The 24,239-nt window shown below is 38.5% G+C and overlaps 1 protein-coding gene across 3 annotated transcripts in view; it reads left to right on the top strand.

Moving 5' to 3' along the window:
• The first annotated feature begins 6,442 nt into the window (after window positions 1-6,442).
• The window catches only part of cnksr1 (connector enhancer of kinase suppressor of Ras 1), an 80,562-nt gene continuing 62,765 nt past the window's right edge, over window positions 6,443-24,239 (top strand). For 2 of the 3 annotated variants that reach the window (XM_057858970.1, XM_057858971.1), the window contains exons 1-2: window positions 6,444-6,699; window positions 17,828-17,985. In XM_057858970.1, coding sequence (XP_057714953.1) covers window positions 6,648-6,699; window positions 17,828-17,985 — 210 coding nt within the window. In that variant the 5' untranslated portion in view covers window positions 6,444-6,647. Of the gene's footprint in view, window positions 6,700-17,827; window positions 17,986-24,239 lie in introns of all 3 variants that reach the window. The other variant, XM_057858972.1, reaches the window with a different exon arrangement.

A 24,239-nucleotide genomic window follows, 5' to 3' on the forward strand; every position in this document is an offset into this window, starting at 1 on the left:
TTTTACCCTGGAAACCCCCATTTACAGACATCGCGCAACTTTCTTTGTTTCAACCCAGCCTTAAAAAGAAGGTAAATAATTCTATTTATTATTCAAAATGTCTTTCATTTTTAGCTTAGAATCATTAATCGATGTGTAATATTTTGTTTAAAAACAAAAAACGACTTTAAAAAATGATTCACTCGCATATTTTAAACTTTTGAACAAATTACGTCACATTGAAAAAAATTGTGTCTGTAAAAAGGTCACGGATATCTACCTCATAACTATCGCCTAATTGTATTTTTTTTTTGTTACTTTCGCATTTTCTCTGATATGTTAGATGATAATCGATCCAAACTAAGAAAATTTGAAAAAAAAATGTTTAAAAGGTAAATATATGAAAAAGAAAATCTCATGTGTGCGATGTCTGCATCGCGACCCTTGTTATATTACCATGTTTCAACCATAAAATCCCCCCAAAAATACAGCTGTGTCTTGACACTCGGCGATACATGCTACGTGGAGTTTTTTTTTTTTTTTAATTGAAACAAGGTAAGGTAAGTACAAAATAATATCTTGTTAAAGTCATGGCGTCTGTAATTCTGCTCTCGCGTGCTCTCACCTCCTGATAGTGTTTTGCTATTTCAAAAAAATCTTGAATCTCCTGTTCAAATTTGTTTCCTTCTCCAGAAAATGGACATTTCAAGCTTTCCAATGATGTACCACACATGCATATTGGAAATTTTTTTAATTTGGCCAAATTGGGGGTCTCAGAGCGGAACTTCAAGTCACCTGAGTGTTTTTCACCATAGACAATTTTCCCAGGTACTTCCGCTTGACTTCCGCATGTCTGCAAGCAACTTCTGTTTTCAAGTTTTTTACTATTGACTTCAATGGCACTGGAGCGGCATTACTCACTAAAAACCCTGAAAAAACACGATTTGGAAATACCGCATAATTCTGCCATTTCGACATGTGAAGACAACACTAAGAAATGGCCGAGGGTGACCACAAGTAAAATATTATCGTATTTTATTGACTATGGCAGTGGATGGAAACGCCATCAGGAACCTGAAAAGCTCGGAGGCATTCCAGTACCTGCACAGCCACAAAGTTGGATGTGTCCTCATACACGAACACGTGAATTTTGTTTTCATGAAGGCGAATGTAAAACCAAGCCAGTGCCTCAATGCTCCGTAAAACAAAGCATGGGTGCTGGTAACAAAGGAGGGAGACGTCAAAACTGCAGGCTATACATGTATCGCGGGTCCCGGGCGTTCGTGTAGTCATGCTTCCGCTGTGTTATGGAAGGCATGTGCTCCAAAAATACGAAACCTAAAATCTGCCGCATGAAACGACTTGTTGCCTTTGCTGTTGATATTACGATGATGATTGTAAGTATGAAGTTTAATAATTTTTACTACAACTACTGCTGCTCCTGTAGCTAATACATACCTGTCAAGTTGTACGGTTTCGGTGTAATTTGTACAAGTGAGCACTGATTTTTAAATGTGCACGCCGTACGTTCAAAATCTATGTTTTTCGTGCATTACGATTTTTCTTCTCTGCTAGGATTTTGTCACCGTTTTGGCAACGAGACAATGTGCGTTACGATGCGTTTCTACGTTAATATGCATTAATACTACTACTACCATTTCATTCAAATGTGAGAACAGTTGATCCTCCCCCTGGGTTTTATTCCAACACATTGTCGAGGACAGCAAGGTGGTCGATGGCTAGAAATCCGATCAGTTATTGAACGCGACACGAACAGCTATCCAACAGTGCCATGGTGCCAAGCAAGATTAAACGTCATCTCCAAACGAAACACCCGTCGCTTCAAAACAAATCGATTGACTATTTTGTTCGCCTTGGTGAAAACACAGAGAAACAGGAAACTTTGAGGAAAAACTACAAAGGTAAACGAGAACACGCTTAAAGCCATACGTTATTGCTGAACTTGTTGCTAAGTCCAAAAAGTCCCACACGGCGGCATAGACATTAATACCACCTGCCTGCAAAGTCATTGTCAGTGAGATACTCAGCCCTAATGCGGTTAAAGACATTGCTAAAGTCCCCCTTCCTGATAATTCTGAGGTTTTCAAGCCTAACTGCTATAAAAAAATAAAATAAAATAAAAAAAAAAGAGAAAAACTGAGAGCTGATGAAGAAGAGCTTCTTCTGTATCTTTGTTCAACTCCTGCCAGGATACCAGCTTTGATATCAGCTTTTGTCATCTATACAGGCGCAAGTTTCACACTGATTAAGCATAAATATTGAGAAATTATTTCTTTTTAAAAATTTAATATACTGCACAGAAAGTAAGTTTGGAACTTATGGTTTGTGGTGTGCCGCAAGATTTTTTCTAATGTAAAAATTTGTTGAGACTCAGAAAAGGTTGAAAAACACTTCTATAGAGAATGACACACCACATGACTACTATGTTGTACGATGCTGCCTCAAGTTTATTTTTATTTATTTATTTTTAAACCTGTCCTGTTCAGCTGTTTGACACGTAGAATGGAAGTCTAACTGCCCGGTTGGTCTGAACAGTTTTAATGTTTCACATTGAGAGTATGGCATACTCCCATTGTGATCATTCAACATACCTCGTTTATTATGACAAAGCAGCGAACAGGAAGGGGTTATGGGGAACAGAAGGAAAAAAACACAAGAGAAGATAGAAAAGAAACACAAACAAACAACAACAAGAAATACATTGAACGCCTACACTTAAGCCTGTCGCAATATGCAATAATTCCATTTATCGCACGGTAAATAAAAATGAAGGCGATCATTTTTCCGCTGCCATTTATCGCCTCGCGTGCACCTGCATGTGCGCGTGCGGCTGCATTGCTGTTAAAAGTTCGGCTTCCTTGTTACCAACTACGCAAAATGCATTTTAGTTCTGTTTTTAGTTTAGTGCAGTTTAAGTAAAAGACCACAATATTAATACTGCACAGAAACACAGAAGAAATAAAATGTGTTTTTTTTAAGAAAAATAAAATTCCACTTAATAATTTAAGCATCTAGGCCAGACATGTCCAAAGTCCGGCCCGGGGGCCAAATGCGACCCGTGGTCAAAATTCATCCGGCCCCCAGCCTCTGTCATTAAATCAATAACGTCTGGCCCAAACACAGACTTTATGAATTGGTCAGCAGTACTGCAACCAGCATATGAAGTAGCTTACACACAAAATGCTGCCCCTCATTTACCCACTAAAAGGCAGCAGCACTTTAACCCTTTATTGCCAAATGTATCACATTTGATACAACTAAAATTCCATGATTTTGAGACTAATTTAAAATTTTGACATTTATTTTTGAAAAATGAAATGGATGCAAGTCAACACATGCATCTGCAGGTTCCATGAGGAAAAAACACTTGATTTAGCATGAGTTATAGATATAGAGCGCTTATTACACATATTCATTTTGACTTTTCTTTTTACAAATTTGAAAAAAAGGTTTCATTAGGACCTTATTTTTCAAATTTAGGGATTCTCTGATAATTGCTTCATGTTGGAGGTATTTAAGAGCTAAGCAACATTACTCCGTGTGACCCATTACTTCCATTTTCTAAAATGGTGACAATCAACAACAAAAAACTTTTTTTCTGGTGTCATATGCTCTTTAAGTTTAGTGCAGGTGGAGAAAAAAAAGAAAAGGTGACGCTTGCCATTGAAATGAAGATGTGAATGATAGCAAAATATAAGCATGGTGTGTGCATCCATGAACTGGGTCGTAGAATGCCGATCTCGGCCGGCGGGCCCCCTCCTTCGCCAGTCTTTATAAGTTAAGGCGACAGTTCTTATTGTGGTAACATCGCCTAAGAAATCGCCACCTTTGTCAGGTTTCAAATCATTTATTTCATCAACTCGCCGAGTGTCCACTGCTGTTGACGCCAGGATCGAAACAGAAAGTAAAATAGCGCTCTCCTGCTCACCGTCAGCCCCGCGGTGCGTTAAGGTACAGCAAAAAAAAAAGTCCGCCACATTAGAAGCCGATTCGTTACATTATTACAGGTACTGTACTGTATTATTGTTATTATTGCTATCATTATATTATTGTTATTCTGATTTTTATTCATATTTTATTTGTTTTGCTCTTTGTAATTGCTATTTGCAATAGTAACAGCAGTATTTATAAAGGATGTAGTGCGGGTTTTTGGGCTGTGGAACGAATGATTGGAATTATAATGTATTCTTATGGGAAAATCCTGCTCGACATACGACCATTTCGACTTACAAACAAGCTCCTGGAAAGAATTAACTTCGTATGTAGAGGTACCACTGTATTACACATGGAACGCCATAGCAGCAGCTATAGGGGAAACGTTTTCATTTGCCTAGATCAGGGGTGTCCAAACTTTTTGCAAAGGGGGCCAGATTTGGTGTGGTGAAAATGTGGGGGGCCGACCTTGGCTGACGTCCTTTACGTAGAACAATATATTCAAGCAAATTTTAGCAAGCCATTCAGTGTGTCACATTTGCTTAATTATTTTTTTCTCTTTCGACTCTCGGGCTCTTGCGAAATACTGCTGCTGTGACATTAAACTAGCTTCAAGTTGCTTCAACTTCTCTCTGCGTATCTTCCCTGTAATCTTGTCGTACATGTCAGCGTGTCTTGTTTGGTAATACCGCCTCACATTGAAATCTTTAAAAACAGCGACGTCTCTTTGCAAATAAGGCAGACACAGTTGTTGCGTATTTTAGTGAAGAAATAGTCTAATTTCCACCTATCCTTGAAGTGTCGGCCGTCACAGTCAACTTTTTTTGTTGTTGTTGATTGTCACCATTTTAGAAAATGGAAGTAATGGGTCACACGGAGTAATGTTGCTTAGCTCTTAAATACCTCCAACATGAAGCAATTATCAGAGAATCCCTAAATTTGAAAAATAAGGTCCTAATGAAACCTTTTTTTCAAATTTGTAAAAAGAAAAGTCAAAATGAATATGTGTAATAAGCGCTCTATATCTATAACTCATGCTAAATCAAGTGTTTTTTCCTCATGGAACCTGCAGATGCATGTGTTGACTTGCATCCATTTCATTTTTCAAAAATAAATGTCAAAATTTTAAATGAGTCTCAAAATCATGGAATTTTAGTTGTATCAAATGTGATACATTTGGCAATAAAGGGTTAAAGTGCTGCTGCCTTTTAGTGGGTAAATGAGGGGCAGCATTTTGTGTGTAAGCTACTTCATATGCTGGTTGCAGTACTGCTGACCAATTCATAAAGTCTGTGTTTGGGCCAGACGTTATTGATTTAATGACAGAGGCTGGGGGCCGGATGAAATTTGACCACGGGCCGCATTTGGCCCCCGGGCCGGACTTTGGACATGTCTGGCCTAGATGCTTAAATTATTAAGTGGAATTTTATTTTTCTTAAAAAACACATTTTATTTCTTCTGTGTTTCTGTGCAGTATTAATATTGTGGTCTTTTACTTAAAAGAGGCATGGTCTATTGTTTTTAGTTGTGATTTCCTAAAAAGTATTTTTGAATTTAAGAGTAAACATTTATGGCATTTAAATGGGTGTACATGATCTATTAATATATACAGTATTCTCACAGTGTTATTGTATTTTTAATTTTTAATTGGGGGGGTGCAATAATTTCGCATATCGCAATAATTTATGAAATAAATTATCGCACACTAAATTTTGTTATCGCGACAGGCCTACCTACCCTAACTACTAATGTGTTGGTGCTATCGTCAGCTAGATGTATTTCCGGTTGACACCATGTGGGGGGCCTGTTGACCAGGGAAAGAGAGGAACGGGGGTGGGGGAGTCTATAAGCTAAGTGGTTGAAAGGGGTAGAGTGTACACAAATCAGCTCTGTGATCTAGAACCCAGTAATCGTGTGAATCCCTTGTGAGTGTATGACCGTTGGTGACCGACCATACGCCGCCCCATCGCCAGTCTCGGCACCGGGACCCCCCACCCGAGCGCGCCCTATCACATCCAGCTGCACGCGAGCCCCACCAAGCGCACGACAGCCACGCAGACGAGCTGAGACGCCAACCCAGGGCCACGTCCCCCACCCAGCCAGCCCGAGGGGGGGGCGGGGTTCAGCGCATCCCTCCTCCCGCAGCCCAGCAAGGGAGCCATCGCCCCCCTAATGCCGCCTCAAGTTTAACTTCATTACAATATAAATTAATTAGAAGAATGTTTGTGTCATGTTTCTCCTTCTACAGAAACCATAATAAAACAAAAATACATTTCTCTCCCTCATCTTTTCACATACAAAAAAAATAAATAAATAAATAAAGCATGACGGTTATTGGGCCAATGATGTGTCCCTTTTTTTTTTTTTTCAAGGATTGGACGTCCATCGCCGTCAATGGCAGCCAATGAGTTAAAATTCTTGTAGCTCAACTCAAGTATCGCTGTGGTAGTTTGCACAACAGTTCTGTCAGGTAGGACGAAGTAGGGGGAGGGACGCTAACGACATGGAAGGTGGGTGGGTAAAGGGGGGTTTGCTGGATACTCCCACCCACCTTTACCTGAACGAAAGAGTGCCACTCGTCGTCCTCGTCCGACTCGAGGACCACTTCCCCTTCTTCCTCCAGTAGCAGCATTAGCGGCGGCCTCCCGGCGGCCAGGTAGGCGTCGGCAAAGGCGGCGGGGAGTTGACCGAGCGAGTGGAGCAGCGCGCCGAGCATGGAGCCGATTACGGCCTGGAGCGAGGAGACCGTGTCCCAGTGGCTCCAAGGTGAGCCCTACTCTCACCTCTGCCTACTATACCTGTTTTTGTTTGTCGGTGCGAGCTACTTTGGAGTCACAAATAGAAGCACGGAGATTACAAAACACATACAAATCCTTTGGGAAGCGAAAGGTGAAGGTGGAATGAGGAAGTGGCCCATAGGAGCCATAACAGTCTTTCCTCCGATCATGTCAACAACGGCCGTTGTTAAGTGTGACTGTACGTGGCTTAAGTGTCAATTAAAAAGTTATAAAAATATACAATTAAAAAAATATACAGTATTTGGTAACAGCAGAGTCTTCAGTGCACAAATTTTATTTTTATTTTATTTTACTTTCAGTACCTGTTTTGAAAACTTTAGGCTAGTTAGCATGGCTCCGACTCTATTGTAACACTTTCACATAACTTCACTGACAGTGTCATAGTAAATAAATAATACATTATTTTTAATAACATCATAATTACAACATTCCACAGATTAGAATGAATAATGAAACGCCAGAAGGGTGGTTTTTGGGTTGGCACAAGACATGCCACAAACTACTCTTGGAACAGACAACGTCAAACAATTGATCAATTATGAAATACTGTGTAAATTCATTTTTTACTGTCAATTATGCAACACACCTGCTTTTGGGGCTGTACACAGGGGTGAAAGTGGCTAGAATTTCTTGCCTGAACTCCACGACGTGAAGGTCGCCTCAGAGCCAGAAATTTTATTTATTTATTTTTCTTTCTTTCATTTTTTTAGGGGGGGGGGGGGGGTCAAACCTCTTAAACTACTGAAATGCAAAGAAAACTGTTTTAGCACAGTCATTTCTATAACATACAAAAACTGATTTTCATTCAAAATTGTATTTTCTTAATGCAAAATATAAATTAACAAAAACAGCAATAACCCCAACCTCCAACTCTTTTTTTTTTTAATTTAGCGCCGAATTTTTATTTTCCTTCATTTCCTCACATACTAAATGCAAAATCTCAATTTTAACTACTTAAGAACATAGGATGTATATTAAAATTGAAGTTAATGTAAACATTTACTTTTTTCTAGGGTTGTCCCTTGTTCATGTTTTTTTGCTCCCGAGCCGATCCCGATCGTTTTAGTTTGAGTATCTGCCGATCCCGATATTTCCCGATCCGATTGCTTTTTTTTTTTGCTCCCGATTCAATTCCAATCATTCCCGATAATTTTTCCCGATCATATACATTTTGGCACGCATTAAGAAAAAAATGAATAAAACTCGGACGAATATATACATTCAACATACCATACATAAGTACTGTATTTGTTTATTATGACAATAAATCCTCAAGATGGCATTTACATTATTAACATTCTTTCTGTGAGAGGGATCCACGGATAGAAAGACTTGTAATTCTTAAAGGACAAATGTGACTTTGTATATTGTGATTAAATATTGCCATCTAGTGTATTTGTTGAGCTTTCAGTAAATGATACTGTAGCCATGCCCAAATGCATGATGGGAAGTGGAACCATGACTGTGCGTAGTGCTACCAATTGATATATCTTTTCTGCGTTGGGAAATAACATAGGGTGTTAAGAAAAAGATCAATTTACTTGCTTCCCCACATTGCTTCCCACAATATTTCTAATCGTAGGGAGAGGGATTGTAAGGCTTTTTTCCTTTTACGCTGCCTTTGAGCTCTCTATATAGGTAAAACGGCGCACTACAGATTGAGCGCGACAATGCGTGTGTGGGTCGTACAGCGCATGCATTAATTGGGTTAAATATTTTAACGTGATACATTTATTAAAAAATTAATTACCGCCATTATCGGGATAAATTTGAAAACCCTACTTTAAGCCAAAACTAAAGACTGTGGATGAGTTAACATATTATGTATGTAATGTTTAATACAATTAGAAAACGATTTAATTAAAAAAAAAAAAAAAAAAAAAAGGCATGGTCGATATTTTTTTGCCGATTCCGATACTTTGAAAATGACGTGATCGGACCCGATCGATCGGGACATCTCTACTTTTTTCATTTTTTAATAACAAAGTTATAAGTAACATACATTCAGAAAAATAAGTACAAATTACTTATATTATGTAGATTGAAATGGAATATATTTTTAAAACAATGACTTTTTTTTTTAAATCAGAAGGAAATGAATAAGTAGCCTAACATAAACGAACAAATTTTAGTCCAAAGTGCACATTGACAGCAAAGATGTTCTGAACCTCCCCATCAGAGCAAATAAAACTAAATACGATAATAAAACATGCACATTTGAACCAATCAGAGCTAACTATCCCTGCTGATCACATGACAGTATGTCAGCCAATTCAACGGATAAATGAGTCCAGCCGTTTTGCTTTGCTGCGTGTATTTGCACATTTACGTGACTCATCATCGTCAAACTCCGTTAACTGTAGCAGCTGGGGAAACCTCCATGCCGTTTGTGGAATAAAATAAATGATAAATATTGCCGGAAACGGATTACGCTACACAAGCACTCTATTATGCTTGTTGTTAACACTTGTGTAAATCTGATGTTGGTAGATTGTTTTCATCTTGGAGATGAAATGCATGTGGGGCAGCTTCGAATTTTTTTTTTTTTAACATAGCGTTTTGACAGCAGTGGCGCCTCCAGAAATTTTTCATAGGGGTGGCCAGATGGGGCCACTTAAAATCTTGGGGTGGCCAAAACTAAAAGCCATAATTTCAGGTTTTCATAATATTATTGCAGTAAAAAGTTCAGGGGAAAACTATCAGAAAGACTTAAGGACACGGCTACTGATATACTTAAGTGTATTGTGTAATATTTTATGTTACTAATGATTTAATGTCCATAGTCCATAACTGTCCAGTCAACATTTTGAATTCCACAACAATTCTGTTTTATTGTGTTATGTACTGTATATATTAGGCATAAGGTGTACATTTAACTAGGGCTGTCAAACGATTTAAAATTTTTATCGAGTTAATCACAGCTTAAAAAATAATTAATCCTAATTAATTGCAATTCAAACCATCTCTAAAATATGTCAAATTTTTCTGTGAATTATTGTTGGAATGGAAAGATAAGACAAGACGGATATACACATTCAACATACTGTACAGAAGTACTGTATTTGTTTATTATAACAATAAATCCACAAGATGGCATGAACATTATTAACATTCTTTCTGTAAAAGGGATCCGCGGATAGAAGGACTTGTAATTCTTAAAGGATAAATGTGAGTTTGTATATTGCGACTAAATATTGCCATCTAGTGTATTTGTTGAGCTTTCAGTAAATGATACTGTAGCGACTTAACTGTTCTGCCCAAATGCATGATGGGAAGTGGTGCAACCATGACTGTGTGTGGTGGCTGCAAATGCTATATCTTCTCTGCGTTGGGTACACTACAGGGTGTTAAGAAAAAGATCAACTCCTGTCATTCTTCCAAATGTCGCTTCCCACAATATTTATAGTTGCTATGGGAGAGATGACAAAGCTTTTGCCAATTCAAAAGCAAGGCCCCAATGAATGCTTGTATCTACTCCACTCACTTGACTCTGCCTCTTATCTCTGTATATAAGTAAAACGGCACCATTGTAGGCTGTTTGCGGCAATGCGTGAATGAGTCGTACCACAAATGCGTTAAGTGCGATAAATATTTTCACGTGATTAATTAAAAAGAAATAATTACTGCCCGTTAACGCGATAAATTTGACAGCCCTACATTTAACAAAACAAAATAAATGCATTCATTTGGGCTGAAATCCATACCTGATGCTACAACAATCTAACGATATACTGGCAAGCGGGGTGGCCAGTGGGGTGGCCAACCAATTTATAGGGGTGGCCGTGGCCACCCTTGGCCACCCCCTGGTGGCGCCACTGTTTGACAGTTGCCGACGCCGTCATATTTTTGGAATCAAAGAACCGTGTACCGGGACAGCATTCCGGCCCTGAATCTTATACCGGAACTGCGTTCTGGCCCTGAATTTTATACCGGAACTGCGTTCCTGGCCGTTCTGGCCCACTTTCACCCCTGGCTGTACACAATACAAACAAACAAACAAAAATAATCAGCTTTTAACTCAGGGGTCCCCAAACGTTTTCCTGTGAGGGCCACATAACTTTTCCCTTCTCTGATGAGGGGCCGGGGTCAGGTTGTAACAGAAAAGGTGTGACGATTGCAGGAGTGCCTGAATGTAAAAAAATTTTGTTTTTCCTGAAAGCCACAATCAAATAACCCTTTCTGGATTCTTCACGGAACAAAAGTAAACAAAATAATAATAATATTAGGGCTGCAGCTATCGAATATTTTAGTAATCGAGTAATCGACTGAAAATTCTATCGATTAATCGAGTAATCGGATAAAACAAATATATTTTTAGGTGAAGAGCAATTATAAATATACATGAGAAAACAAGACATTTCATCTAATCTTGAACCATTTTCAGTCAATCAGTGTCTTTATTTTCGATGTATATTGTTGAAAACAGCCAACAATTGCATCTCAGATGTAACTAGAATTAAAAAAAGACAAATTCACTGCTTTCACTCAAAAAACCTTTAGATCTTATTAAAATATAAATATATTTATACCTAAAAATGCCATTACGCTTGATAACACACATCACTTAAAAGTTAGGATTTTTCCCACCTGTTTCAATTGAATTTCTATTTGTGTCAAGCCATTTTTAAGTTCTAGTTAAGTTTTACGCTACTCTAAACTGTAAGTCCTGATAGGATTTTGTGTTTTTGCAGTGTTCAAGATAATTGTATGATACAGGCTGTATTGGAGCACATTAGGGACCAGTGCTACTTGGTGTTTTATCCAGCAATGACTACTAAGCTAAAATTGATAGTTAGCATGATTAAGTTTTTATTTTACACCCTCATCACTCCACAATGCTATGTTATGTTAAAGCCTGTATGTAAGACACGTTAGCCACGCATCGAAAGTGGTCATAATTAATAGAAACCTAGCCCTCCGCAGGGCTAACGTTGCGTGAGCTAGTGACTCAGACAGTAACGTTAATCTTATTTTTTAGCGCTTAGCGCTCTTTATTAGCGCTTAGCGCTCTACTGCTTTAAGATGGCCGCTGTTTATTACCGCTGCCCAGATGCGGCCGAGTCTATCATAGTGCATCTAGTTCAACATACATGTGATCTCTATGAGACTCCTCAGATGCTACCTGCTACCAACTTAACATCACGCGGGCTAGTTTTTAGCAACGTCGGCGTAGTTTGGAGCGGCTGTCGGCTGCGGAAATGTTTTATATATTTTTTTATTACTTCTTCCTCTACGCACGTGACGTCAGCGCGTTGTCCCGCATTAAAAGTAGTCCGAGCGAAACGTGATGCTTAGAGCTGTCAAAATAAACGATTACTCGAGGTGAATAAAATTACTCGGATCAGTTTTTAAACTCGAGTTACTCGAGTTGCTCGAGTATTCGTTTCAGCTCTAAATAATATATTATAATGTAATATAATAAAATATAATTAGGGCTGTCAAAATTATCGCATTAACGGGCGGTAATTATTTTTTTAAATTAATCACTTGACGCATTTAACGCACACGCCCCACTCAAACAGATTAAAATGACAGCACAGTGTCATGTCCATTTGTGACTTGTGTTTTTTGGTGTTTTTTCGCCCTGTGATGGCGCTTGGGCGTGACTGATTTTATGGGTTTCAGCACCATGAGCATTGTGTAATTATTGACATCAACAATGGTGAGCTACTAGTTTATTTTTTGTTTGAAAATTTTACAAATTTTATTAAAACAAAAACATTAAAAGGAGTTTTAATAGAAAATTTCTATAACGTGTACTAACATTTATCTTTTAGGAACTACAAGTCTTTCTATTCATGGATCACTTTAACAGAATGTTAATAATGTTAATGCCATCTTGTTGATTTATTGTTATAATAGACAAATACAGTACTTATGTACAGTATGTTGAATATATATATATCTGTCTTGTGTCTTATCTTTCCATTCCAACAATAATTTACATAAACATATGGCATATTGTATAGATGGTTTGAATTGCGATTAATTACGATTAATTAATTTTTAAGCTGTGCTTACCTTGATTAGAAATGTTAATCGTTTGACAGCCCTAAATATAATATAATATAATCATAATAAATAATAATAACACAATTAATTAAAGAGATAATAACCAAATTACCCTCTCTGGTTTCTTCACCGAAAAAAGCCAGGAAATAAATAACACTATTGAAAAAAAAATATATAAATATTGTTCAGGGGGCCGGACGAAATGTGGAAGCGGGCCATAGTATGGGGACCCCTGTTTTAACTCATTGTGTGCCATTAATTGCGCCGTCCAATTCATTTGAAGTTCAAATGGACTGGACTTCTACTGGTGATGAACTCATTTTAATTCACAGCAGAAGGATGAAAATAGCAATGTAATTTGCACTGAAAGAGTTAATAGCTTGCAAAAAAAAAAAACATTACTCATCTATAAAATAGGCAGAACAATTGAGTAATTATTGACTTGACGGCAAAGTATAAATGCACAACCCCGTCAGGAAACATTAACCCACTCAATATGAAACTGCCATTAAAAAAGATTTTCATATTAAATTAGATTTTCATATTAAAAATGATAAACATCACTTCTTAGCTATGGATATTGCTGTAGTATTAAAGTGATCCTCTACCTTAAATACATGTAGGCTCTAATAAACCACAATTGTTCTCTTGCACTAAAATATGTTGTTAGAAACACATAAAATGTTAAATCAATGGCAATATTTTATAATATTTACGACATATTTTGACCGTTAGTTGGCGCCATGGTTTGCTGTCTCGCAGTGATGACGTCATTGGGATCTTTCCAAATGTGTAGCCTGTGTGCTCTTACTTACTTCAAAAATACTGCGCGTACTTTGAAAATGAGAGCGCCACTGCCACCCACTGAGTGGATGTGCAAGTACACTTTATTCTAGTGCGGCAAAAAAAAAAAAAAAAACCAAGCATGTTTCCCGAAGTCACATGCGCCACCCCTGGCATCGCCCCACTATTTGAGAAGTACTGCTCTACACACTGGGATTGGTACGGGTCCGTGGTGCATATTCTACCGGGTGTCAGAAAAGTAATAAATAATTTATTGATGACCATATTCTGGCCTGTGTCTCTTGACACACCAATTTGCCTACTTACTGTATTGACTAGTCCGAGTAGAGATATGTGGACGTCGCGCTCTGGTGGTGGCCGCCATTACTGGGGTGTTTACACTAGAGATGTCCCGATCCGGTATTTGGATCGGATCGGACGCCAATATGGGCAAAAAAATGCGCATCGGTATCGGATCGGAATACGTGAAAAATTCCGATCCAGACTTCCGATCCAGTTTAAAAAAAAAAAAAAGTCCGGTCCGGGTTTTCCAGCGCACCGATTTACATAATCCATTCCAGTTTTCGCTTCGGTTTCCCAAAAATCCGGTCCGCATTTTACGGCACACCTTCAACACACTACATTTACATTACCGTCTCCCAATTTACCGAGAGACTTTATCGGTAAAAATGTCAGCTGTGTGGGATCATTCCACCTTAAAGGACGACAAAGACGAAGAGGCAGAGAGAAACATATGCCACAATAAAGTCAAGCGTAATGGTAAAGCTGTAAGAAGTTTTAATGCAACCAACCTAATCAAGCATTTAGCGAAATACCACCACAAACAATATGAGGAGTGTGTTAAGAAAACCGAAGACAAAAAGAAAGGTCCTACGCAACTAACATTGGCAGAAACTTTTGCTATGCGTGACAAACTGGCACTCGACAGTCCCAAAGCCCAGGGAATAACAAGAGACATTGTCGAAGAATTCATTCTGGATGACGAGCCATTATCTCACGTGAGTAAAGACGCACCATCCAACACGCGATTCGGCCGCTGAAGATTCGAGAACGATGCACAAACATCCAAATTCCGATTATTGAAATATGTCAAGTAAAGCGGAACTAATACACAGCGCGGTCTTTGGGACGCAATGAGAAACGGACCGCATTGGGTCCCGAAAGTAAACATAACTTGTCTTAGACCCGGGTAATGCCAATGCTCAACTCACGGCTTTAGCTCAACTCATGCCGCTGGATAAAAAACACAAGAATACCTGACTTCTGCTGACAGCTGCAACAAACTACGTCAACGTCATTTTACTGGAGATAATAGATATCATATCTATATAGAACCAGATGCTACACAACAGACTGGACTGCGTTAGCAACATCGAAGTACTGAAAACCAGATGCGTTAGTAAACAGCCACCATCTTAAAGCAGAAGACTTCCCTAGCAGGCTGTTGGGAACCTTCCAAGCGAACCTAATTAACTTTTTATCTAAAATACTCCTAAATTGGCAAAATCTTGACTTGAATCTATCTTCAAAACAGTTTTAAAACTTTCACATGTCGAAAGTAGACAGAAGGGAAATTATGGAATAACGGGAGCAATTTTAACAACTTTAACAGTTGATTCGCAAAATTAAATGAATTGAATGTAGTTTAAAGCTGCTGATACGGAATTGGGACTTGAGTACTGTATTTTATTTACTGTTTTAAAATGTTAACTTGATCGTTAAATAGTCGTTTATTTAAACCTGAGAGGCTTTTTATACAATTTTTGTAACTAATGCACGAAAAATTAAAAGCATCTGATCGCTTGGGGGATTTGTGGGATTTTCCACTGAGGTTGTTGGTGTGGTTTGCATTTTTAAGACGGTTTACAATATTATTTGCACGTTTTACTGACTGACTATGCCATTTCTGTTTTTTATTTATAATGTTTTGTGTTTGTCACTGAATAAACAGGTCAGTTTCTTGTTACCAACCGTTGTGTGTTATTCAAACTCACCTAATTCAGCTGGCTAGTTGTTATCAAGGGTACTAAAACCTTTTTCAACATGAGTCTGACAACTAAGTAAGGAGGCTAAATAACTTTAAACTTTAACACATGCTCAGATAGGTCGGTATCGGCTGGTATCGGTATCGGATCGGAAGTGCAAAACAATATCGGTATCGGATCGGAAGTGCATAAACCTGGATCGGGACATCCCTAGTTTACACACCTCAGTCGCAGCCCAGCGCCAGTCGATGTAAACAGTAACACTGGCTCCCTGCTGCTGGCTGTGTGCTCACCTCAGCAATAGCGGACGGGGTATTTCCGGTCGTTTTGCTCGGATTAGTCAAAAGATTTAGCACGTACTACTTCCTTCAATCCCTTTACCTGAATGCTTTCCTCATAATTCGTCATTTTAGCCATCGTGTTTAAAAAAACACACAAAAAAAACCCTTTTGCTACCTGGCTTGAGGAACAAAAATAGGCTCAATAATTCTGTACGTGCATACATATACAGTGGGGAGAACAAATATTTGATACACTGCCGATTTCGCTGGTTTTCCCACTTGCAAGCCATGTAGAGGTCTGTAATTTGTATCATAAGTTCTCTTCAACTGTGAGGGACGGAATCTAATACAAAAATCCAGAAAATCACATTGTATAATTTTTAAATAATACATTTGTATTTAACTGCATGAAATAAGTATTTGATACATTACCAACTAGTAAATATTTCAGCTCTTAGTTCTTTTTTAAGAACCCCTCCTGTTTTCCACTCATTACCGGAAGTAACTGCACCTGTTTGAACTTGTTACCTGTATAAAAGACACCTGTTCACATGCTCAAACAAACAAACTCCAACCTCTCCACAAGGGCCAAGACCAAAAAGCTGTGTAAGGACATCAGAGATAAAATAATATACCTGCACAAGGCTGGGATGGGTTACAGGAAAATAAGCAAGCAGCTTGGTGAGAAGGTAACAACTGTTGGAGCGATTATTAGAAAATGGAAGAAGTTCAAGTTGACGGTCAATCTGCCTTGTTCTGGGGCTCCATGCAAGATCCCACCTTGTGGGGCATCACTGATCATGAGGAATGTTAGGGATCACCCCAGAACTACACGGCAGGACCTGGTCAATGACCTGAAGAGAGCTGGAACCACAGTCTCGAAGAAAACCATCAGAAACACATTGCGCCGTCATGGATTAAAATCCTACAGCGCACGCAAGGTCCCGCTGCTGAAGCCAGTGTATGTCCAGACACATCTTAAGTTTGCCACTGACCATCTGGATGATCCAGAGGAGCAATGGGAGAAGGTCATGTGGTCGGATGAGACCAAAATTGAACTTTTTGGTCTAAACTCTGCTCATCGTGTTTGGAGGAAAAAGAAGGACGAGTACAACCCCAAGAACACCATCCCAACCGTGAAACATGGAGGAGGAAACATCATTTTTTGGGGCTGCTTCTCTGCCAAGTGTACAGGACGACTGCACCGTATTGAGGGGAGGATGGATGGGGCTATGTATCGCCAGATCTTGGCTGACAACCTCCTTCCTTCAGTGAGAGCCCTGAAGATGGGTCGTGGCTGGGTTTTCCAGCATGACAACGACCCAAAGCACACAGCCAAGGCAACTAAAGAGTGGCTCCGTAAGAAGCATCTTAAGGTCCTGGATTGGCCTAGCCAATCACCAGATCTGAACCCGATAGAAAATCTATGGAGGGAGCTGAAAGTCCGTGTTGCCCGGCAGCAGCCCCGAAACCTGAAGGCTCTGGAGAAGATCTGCATGGAGGAGTGGGCCAAAATCCCTGCTGCAGTGTGTGCAAACCTTTTCAAGGACTACAGGAAAACGTTTGGTATCTGTAATAGCAAACAAAGGTTTCTGTACCAAATATTAAGTTCGATTTTTGTGATGTATCAAATACTTATTCCATGCAATTAAATGCAAATTTATTATTTAAAAATCATACAACGTGATTTTCTGTTTTTTTGTATTAGATTCCGTCCCTCACAGTTGAAGACAACTTATGATACAAATTACAGACCTCTACATGCTTTGCAAGTGGGAAAACCAGCAAAATTGGCAGTGTATCAAATACTTGTTCTCCCCACTGTAAATATACATAGTCAAATTAACAAGCCACTTCGTGTTGTGAATTGTTCAACAACAGCGGCAAACCGTTTCTTTTACAATGTCCGATGTTTCAGCTTCATGTCTCAGCATGTTTTTTTTTTCCTGTAAATCCAGGCTTTTAGTATGAGAAAGAAGCTTGACTCTTCCCGTTTCCAATTTCCCGCTGCCAGGTCTAGACGCACCCTTGCATCGGTATGCTTTATCAGAGTGGCATCTGACTGGTCTGGATCTACTCCAGTTGACTTCGGAGGATTTGGACAGGCTAGGAGTGTCCAAGATCGGCCACCAGGAGCTGTTACTGGACGCTGTGGAGAAGCTGTGCTCCTTGGTGAGATGCCAAACGCAATATGTGGCAATATGTGGCTATGGTGATTGAGAGTCAAGGGATTTTTGTCCTGAGGGCCTTGAAGATGTCTTGCGTTTGTACTAGATTGCCAATACTGTGCTTTTGAACAATCATTTACAGTGCAATCCATTGTGGAATTTATGAGACATCTTGTTTCAAAACATCATGTTTTCCCCCAAGGAAGCATGTGAACTTCCCTGCCGTTTTTTGTGTAGTTTATCAATTAAAAAAAATATATTACTAATGGTATTCATAGGCTTGGGGTTTGGTTTAGAGCAGTGTTTCAAACCACTCATCAGTGTGCCGCAAGAGATGGTCAGGTGTGCTGCGGTAAATTATCTGCCAAGAAGTCATACATTGTAATATTCAGAGAAGAAAATGGTAATGTGACGAGAATTAAGTCGTATAAAATAATATTACGAGAAAAAAAAATGCAATATTGCAAGATTATAGTCGTTTTATTGATTATTTTTACGTTACGTGAACTGGTATTTGTTAGGTTTCACAAACTTGAACGTTTGGCGACGTAAGGTCTGTGTGAAAACAAAACTGCTTTTGGAGTAATATTAGCAGATTGAATTAATACTGGGAGAAAAAATGTCGTAAAAGTAAGATTAGTGCTGCAACGATTAATCAATTAACTCGAGTATTCGATTAGGAAAAAAAGATTCGAATTAAATTTGGTGCCTCGAGTATTCGTTTAATTAAAGTGGGGTTGTAATGGTTTATTTTGAAAGTGTTTGCATTGGTTTTTATTGATTTGCGTGGCTACACTGCCCTCTTGTCCGCCTCATTTCACATGACTGAATCCAGCTGGTCCATGTTAAGACCAACATAAGTTTTTGTTTGAGCTAATGTTTTCTAATGCTTTCGTAATTTAGTTTACAGGTATATTTAGCCATTTCCTGTGGGAATATGTGTCCGAACCATTTGTTAAGAAAAAAAAAAAAAAAAAGTTGGCGTTTTATAGCATTTAAGCTAGCAGACTTTTGCTGTGTAAATTAGTCAATTGTTCTTATGCTGTACATAAATTATTATTTTATTTATTTTTTTATAATGTTTGAGGCTCAGCTCGGGTATTTTAATTTTTCATGTTCCTTATCCGATTACTTGATTATTCGAATAACTAGTTCATCGATTAATCGACTACTAAAATAATCGATAGCTGCAGCCCTATAAGAGATATTACTCATTTTTACGTTACGTGAACAAGAAGTTGTTCGGGTTCCACTTCAACTTTTGGCAATGTACGGTGGGGCAAATAAGTATTTAGTCAACCACCAATTGTACAAGTTCTCCTACTTGAAAAGATTAGAGAGGCCTGTAATTGTCACCATGGGTAAACCTCAACCATGAGAGACAGAATGTGGAAAAAAACAGAAAATCACATTGTTTGATTTTTAAAGAATTTATTTGCAAATCATGGTGGAAAATAAGTATTTAGTCAATACCAAAAGTTCATCTCAATACTTTGTTATGTACTCTTTGTTGGCAATAACGCAGGCCAAGCGTTTTCTGTAACTCTTCACTCTTCGCTTGGTGTAAAGAAATCAACTGTGGGAGCAATTATTATAAAATGGAAGACATACAAGACCACTGATAATCTCCCTCGATCTGCGACTCCATGCAAGAGCTCACCCCATGGAGTCAAAATGATAACAAGAACGGTGAGCAAAAATCCCAGAACCACACGTGGGGACCTAGTGAATGACCTACAGAGAGCAGGGACCACAGTAACAAAGACTACTATCAGTAACACAATGCGCTGCCAGGGACTCAAATCCTGCACTGCCAGACGTGTCCCCCTGCTGAAGCCAGTACACGTCCAGGCCCGTCTGCGGTTCGCTAGAGAGCAATTTGGATGATCCAGAAGAGGACTGGGAGAATGTGTTATGGTCAGATGAAACCAAAATAGAACTTTTTGGTGGAAACACAGGTTCTCGTGTTTGGAGGAGAAAGAATACTGCATTGCAGCCGAAGAACACCATACCCACTGTGAAGCATGGGGGTGGAAACATCATACTTTGGGGCTGTTTTTCTGCAAAGGGACCAGGACGACTGATCTGTGTAAAGGAAAGAATGAATGGGGCCATGTATCAACAGATTTTGAGTGAAAATCTCCTTCCATCAGCAAGGGCATATAAGATGAGACGTGGCTGGGTCTTTCAGCATGACAATGATCCCAAACACACAGCCAGGGCAACAAAGGACTGGCTTCGTAAGAAGCATTTCAAGGTCCTGGAGTGGCCTTGCCAGTCTCCAGATCTCAACCCCATAGAAAATCTGTGGAGGGAGTGTGTGAAAAGCTTGTGAAGAGTTACAGAAAACGTTTGGCCTCCGTTATTGCCAACAAAGGGTACATAACAAAGTACTGACCAAATACTTATTTTCCACCATGATTTGCAAATAAATTCTTTAAAAATCAAACAATGTGATTTTCAGTTTTTTTCCCCCACATTCTGTCTCTCATGGTTGAGGTTTACCCATATTGACAATTACAGGCCTCTCTAATATTTTCAAGTGGGAGAACTTGCACAATTAGTGGTTGACTAAATACTAATTTGCCCCACTGTAAGGTCAGTGTGAAGAATTAGATAGTAAATTACTTTTTTGTGTTAATTTGATTCCTTTTGGTAAAACTTTGATGAAAATGACTTTATCTTGTTAATATAGGCTACAGTGTTTTAAAGTTTAAGATTTTCAGATGGTGGCGTGCCTTGGGATTTTTTTCATTGCAAAAAATGCGCTTCAGCTCAAAAAGGGTTGGTAAACACTCAGTTGGGGGTCAGAGTTGAGAGGTTACATTTTGTGAAAGCATGTTGATGAGGACAGGTAATTGAAAATTTTATTATATAAATGTCTATATTAGAGATTAAATTTTTCTCCTGCTACTTTTATAACACTGGCCAAAAGGTGGTGCAAAATTACAATAAACAAAGACCGCCACCCAAACAGTGAGCATTACATTTATCCTTTATTAACTGCTCTCGGGTGATCTTTAAAAAATTCCGTATATCGGCCCGATATGTTAGCCGGCTAGCATATCGGTTCACCTTTATAAGAAAGCTCAGCACCCAAACCGCTAACATAACTTTTCTATTATATCAGCTTTATATTGGCCGATGGACGATCATGAAAAAAGTCCATATAACAGCTCGATATATCGGCTAACTGACATATCAGTCAACCTTTACTTCTCACTATAAGCCGCTGGAATTCTTCGAACAACAAAAAAATTGAATTAATGGTGAAAGTAATCCGATTATATCGGTTATATTTTGGCTGGTATCAGCTGAACTTGACAAAAAAATCCATTTATCGGCCCGTTATATCAGCCTGCCAGTATATCGGTTGACCTTTATAGAAAGCTCAGCACCCAAACCGCTAACATAAGTTTTCAATTAAATCAGCTTTATATTGGCCGATGGACGATCATGAAAAAAGTCCATGTAACGGCTCAATATATCGTAACCGATATATCAGTCGACCTTTACCTCTCACTACAAGCTGTTAGCATACTTTGAACAACAAAAAAATTTAATTCATATTGAAAGTAATCCTATTATATCGGGTATATTTCGGCTGGTATCAGCTGAACTTGAAAAATAAAAAATCCATATATCACCCAAACAGCTAATATAACTATAATTACTACGGTTGTTCCGATCATGTTTTTTGCTCCCGATCCGATCGTTTAGTTTGAGTATTTGCTGATCCCGATATTTCCCGATCCGATTGCTTTTTTTTTGCTCCCGATTCAATTCCAATCATTCCCGATAATTTTTCCCGATCATATACATTTTGGCAATGCATTAAGAAAAAAATGAATAAAACTCGGACGAATATATACATTCAACATACAGTACATAAGTACTGTATTTGTTTATTATGACTATAAAACCTCAAGATGGTATTTACATGATTAACATTCTTTCTGTGAGAGGGATCCATGGATAGAAAGACTTGTAATTCTTAAAGGATAAATGTGACTTCGTATATTGTGACTAAATATTGCCATCTAGTGTATTTGTTGAGCTTTCAGTAAATGATACTGCAGCCATTTAACTTCTGCCCAAATGCATGATGGGAAGTGCAACCATGACTGTGCATACGGGCACCAATTGATATATCTTCTCTGCGTTGGGAAAGAACATAGGGTGTTAAGAAAATGATCAACTACTACCTTTCTTCCCCACATTGCCTCCCACGTTATTTTTAATTGCTGAGAGAGGTATTGTAAGGCTTTAGCCACAAAAAAATGGCTCCAAAGGCTGTCAAAATTCTCTCTACTCATTATACGCTGCCTTTAAGTGCCATCTATCGGTAAAACCGCGTCTTTATAGATTGAACGCGACAATGCGTGAGTGGGTCGTGCAGCGCATGCGTTAATTACTAAACGTGATTAATTAAAAATAATTAATTGCCGCCTTTAACGCAATAAATTTGATAGCCCTACTTTAAGCCAAAACTACTCTGGATGAGTGTAAGACATTTTGTCTGTAACGTTAAATACAATTAGAAAATGATTTAGATTTAAAAAAAAAAAAAAAAATATATATATATATATATATATATATATATATATATATATATATATATATATATATATATATATATATATATATATATATAAATATATATATACATACAGTATATATTAAAAAAGGCATGTCCGATACTTTGAAAATGACGTGATCGGACCCGATCGATCGGCATTCTGATCGATCGGGACATCTTTAATAATTACCATTTTATTGGCTAAATATTGGCAGATGGTCGATCTTGAAAAAAGTCTGTATATCAGCTGACCGATATATCGGTCGACCTTTAGTGCTCGTATTAGGTTTTCCAGTTCCAGTTCAAACAACAGGTTGGAAAAATCAGTGAGTTTCTTGGTCAAATGAGCTGGATGAAGAAGATTTCGCTCAAAACATGATGTCCCTTGTAGTATACTTGACCACTACTTTAATCCTCGAATGTCCAATTACAGATCCTCTGCGTAACCACTTGTGAAGTAGATTTATTTATAACACTTTAAGCAGTAGCAGTGTGTTTGTAGGCTAATTGAGCGGGACAGTGGTGGTTGCGGTGCAACAGCCAGTAAGCCCCACTCATGGTTGCTCACGCAGCTTCATTAAATCTCTTGTTAAATACCAGACAGAAGCCTTTATGATGACACTCAATGAATGACTGGGATTATGTAAAGCTTTATGAGTAGAAAAGTTTTCAAAATATAAACTCAGTTATACAGTTTACATTATAGAGCAAAAATCCATCTGCCCGTTTTGCTTGTGACCATTCACGAATCTAAGCATCACATGGATAGGGGTGAATGCTTTCAAGTGCGCACTGACGTCACTGCAGAATGGATGAAATCTATGAAAAATTCATGGCCACTTGGAGGTTTAGTGCCACTGGTTTATATGTAACAACAAAGGCTGAATGGACAAACCTCTTGACCTCAATGAGGGCATCCTGAGTGCAACCTGCTCTTGTGGTACTTCAACTGCGTTTCATTCAATTATTATGTAATTATATAAGCTTTATTACAGTTATATAATGTATCCAATTTAGTTCACTGCTGTCAAATACGTCTATTGTTGTGTACTTAAACTGTAAAGTAGCCTCAGATAGCCTCAGATATTATTCAAGTGTTCTTTTATTTGAATTGACGGAGACATTGACAGAAATAAAAATAAATTTAAACAATCTGGTGTGCACCAGATAATATGTGATGCACACTAGAAACAATCTGGTGCGCACCAGATTGTTTCTAGTGCGTTCGGACTTCGGATACAATGTAATGGTGACGATGTGCAAGTAATGGAGTAATGTTAGTTTTAAAGCTAGGTTTATGTACAACTAGCTTGGCTAAAAAGTACACGCAGGAAGTCGATGTAGCTTTTGTGGAGGTTGTGTGGCTGCTGTTATAGAAATCTTCTTTATTCAGGCCTTCAGGGGCAAACAATAGGATGGGAGGGGTCAGGAAAGCAACATAGAACATTGAATAGAATACATAGACTACATGGGGGCCACATGGCCCAGGACAAAGAAAAGGCTTACTAGACACAAGTTATCACGTCTATATTCACTAACTATAAGGAAAGCATAAATGTTAACTGTATGCACAACAATTCCAACAAGTAATATCTTTATAGTTGAGTCCAAGATTGAAGTAAAGCTCAACTACATCCTGTAATATAATTTTTAGCACACGAAAACTGCTGGTGTAGGAT

Source organism: Corythoichthys intestinalis, chromosome 15 (genome assembly GCF_030265065.1).
Source record: "Corythoichthys intestinalis isolate RoL2023-P3 chromosome 15, ASM3026506v1, whole genome shotgun sequence".
NCBI lineage: Eukaryota > Metazoa > Chordata > Actinopteri > Syngnathiformes > Syngnathidae > Corythoichthys > Corythoichthys intestinalis.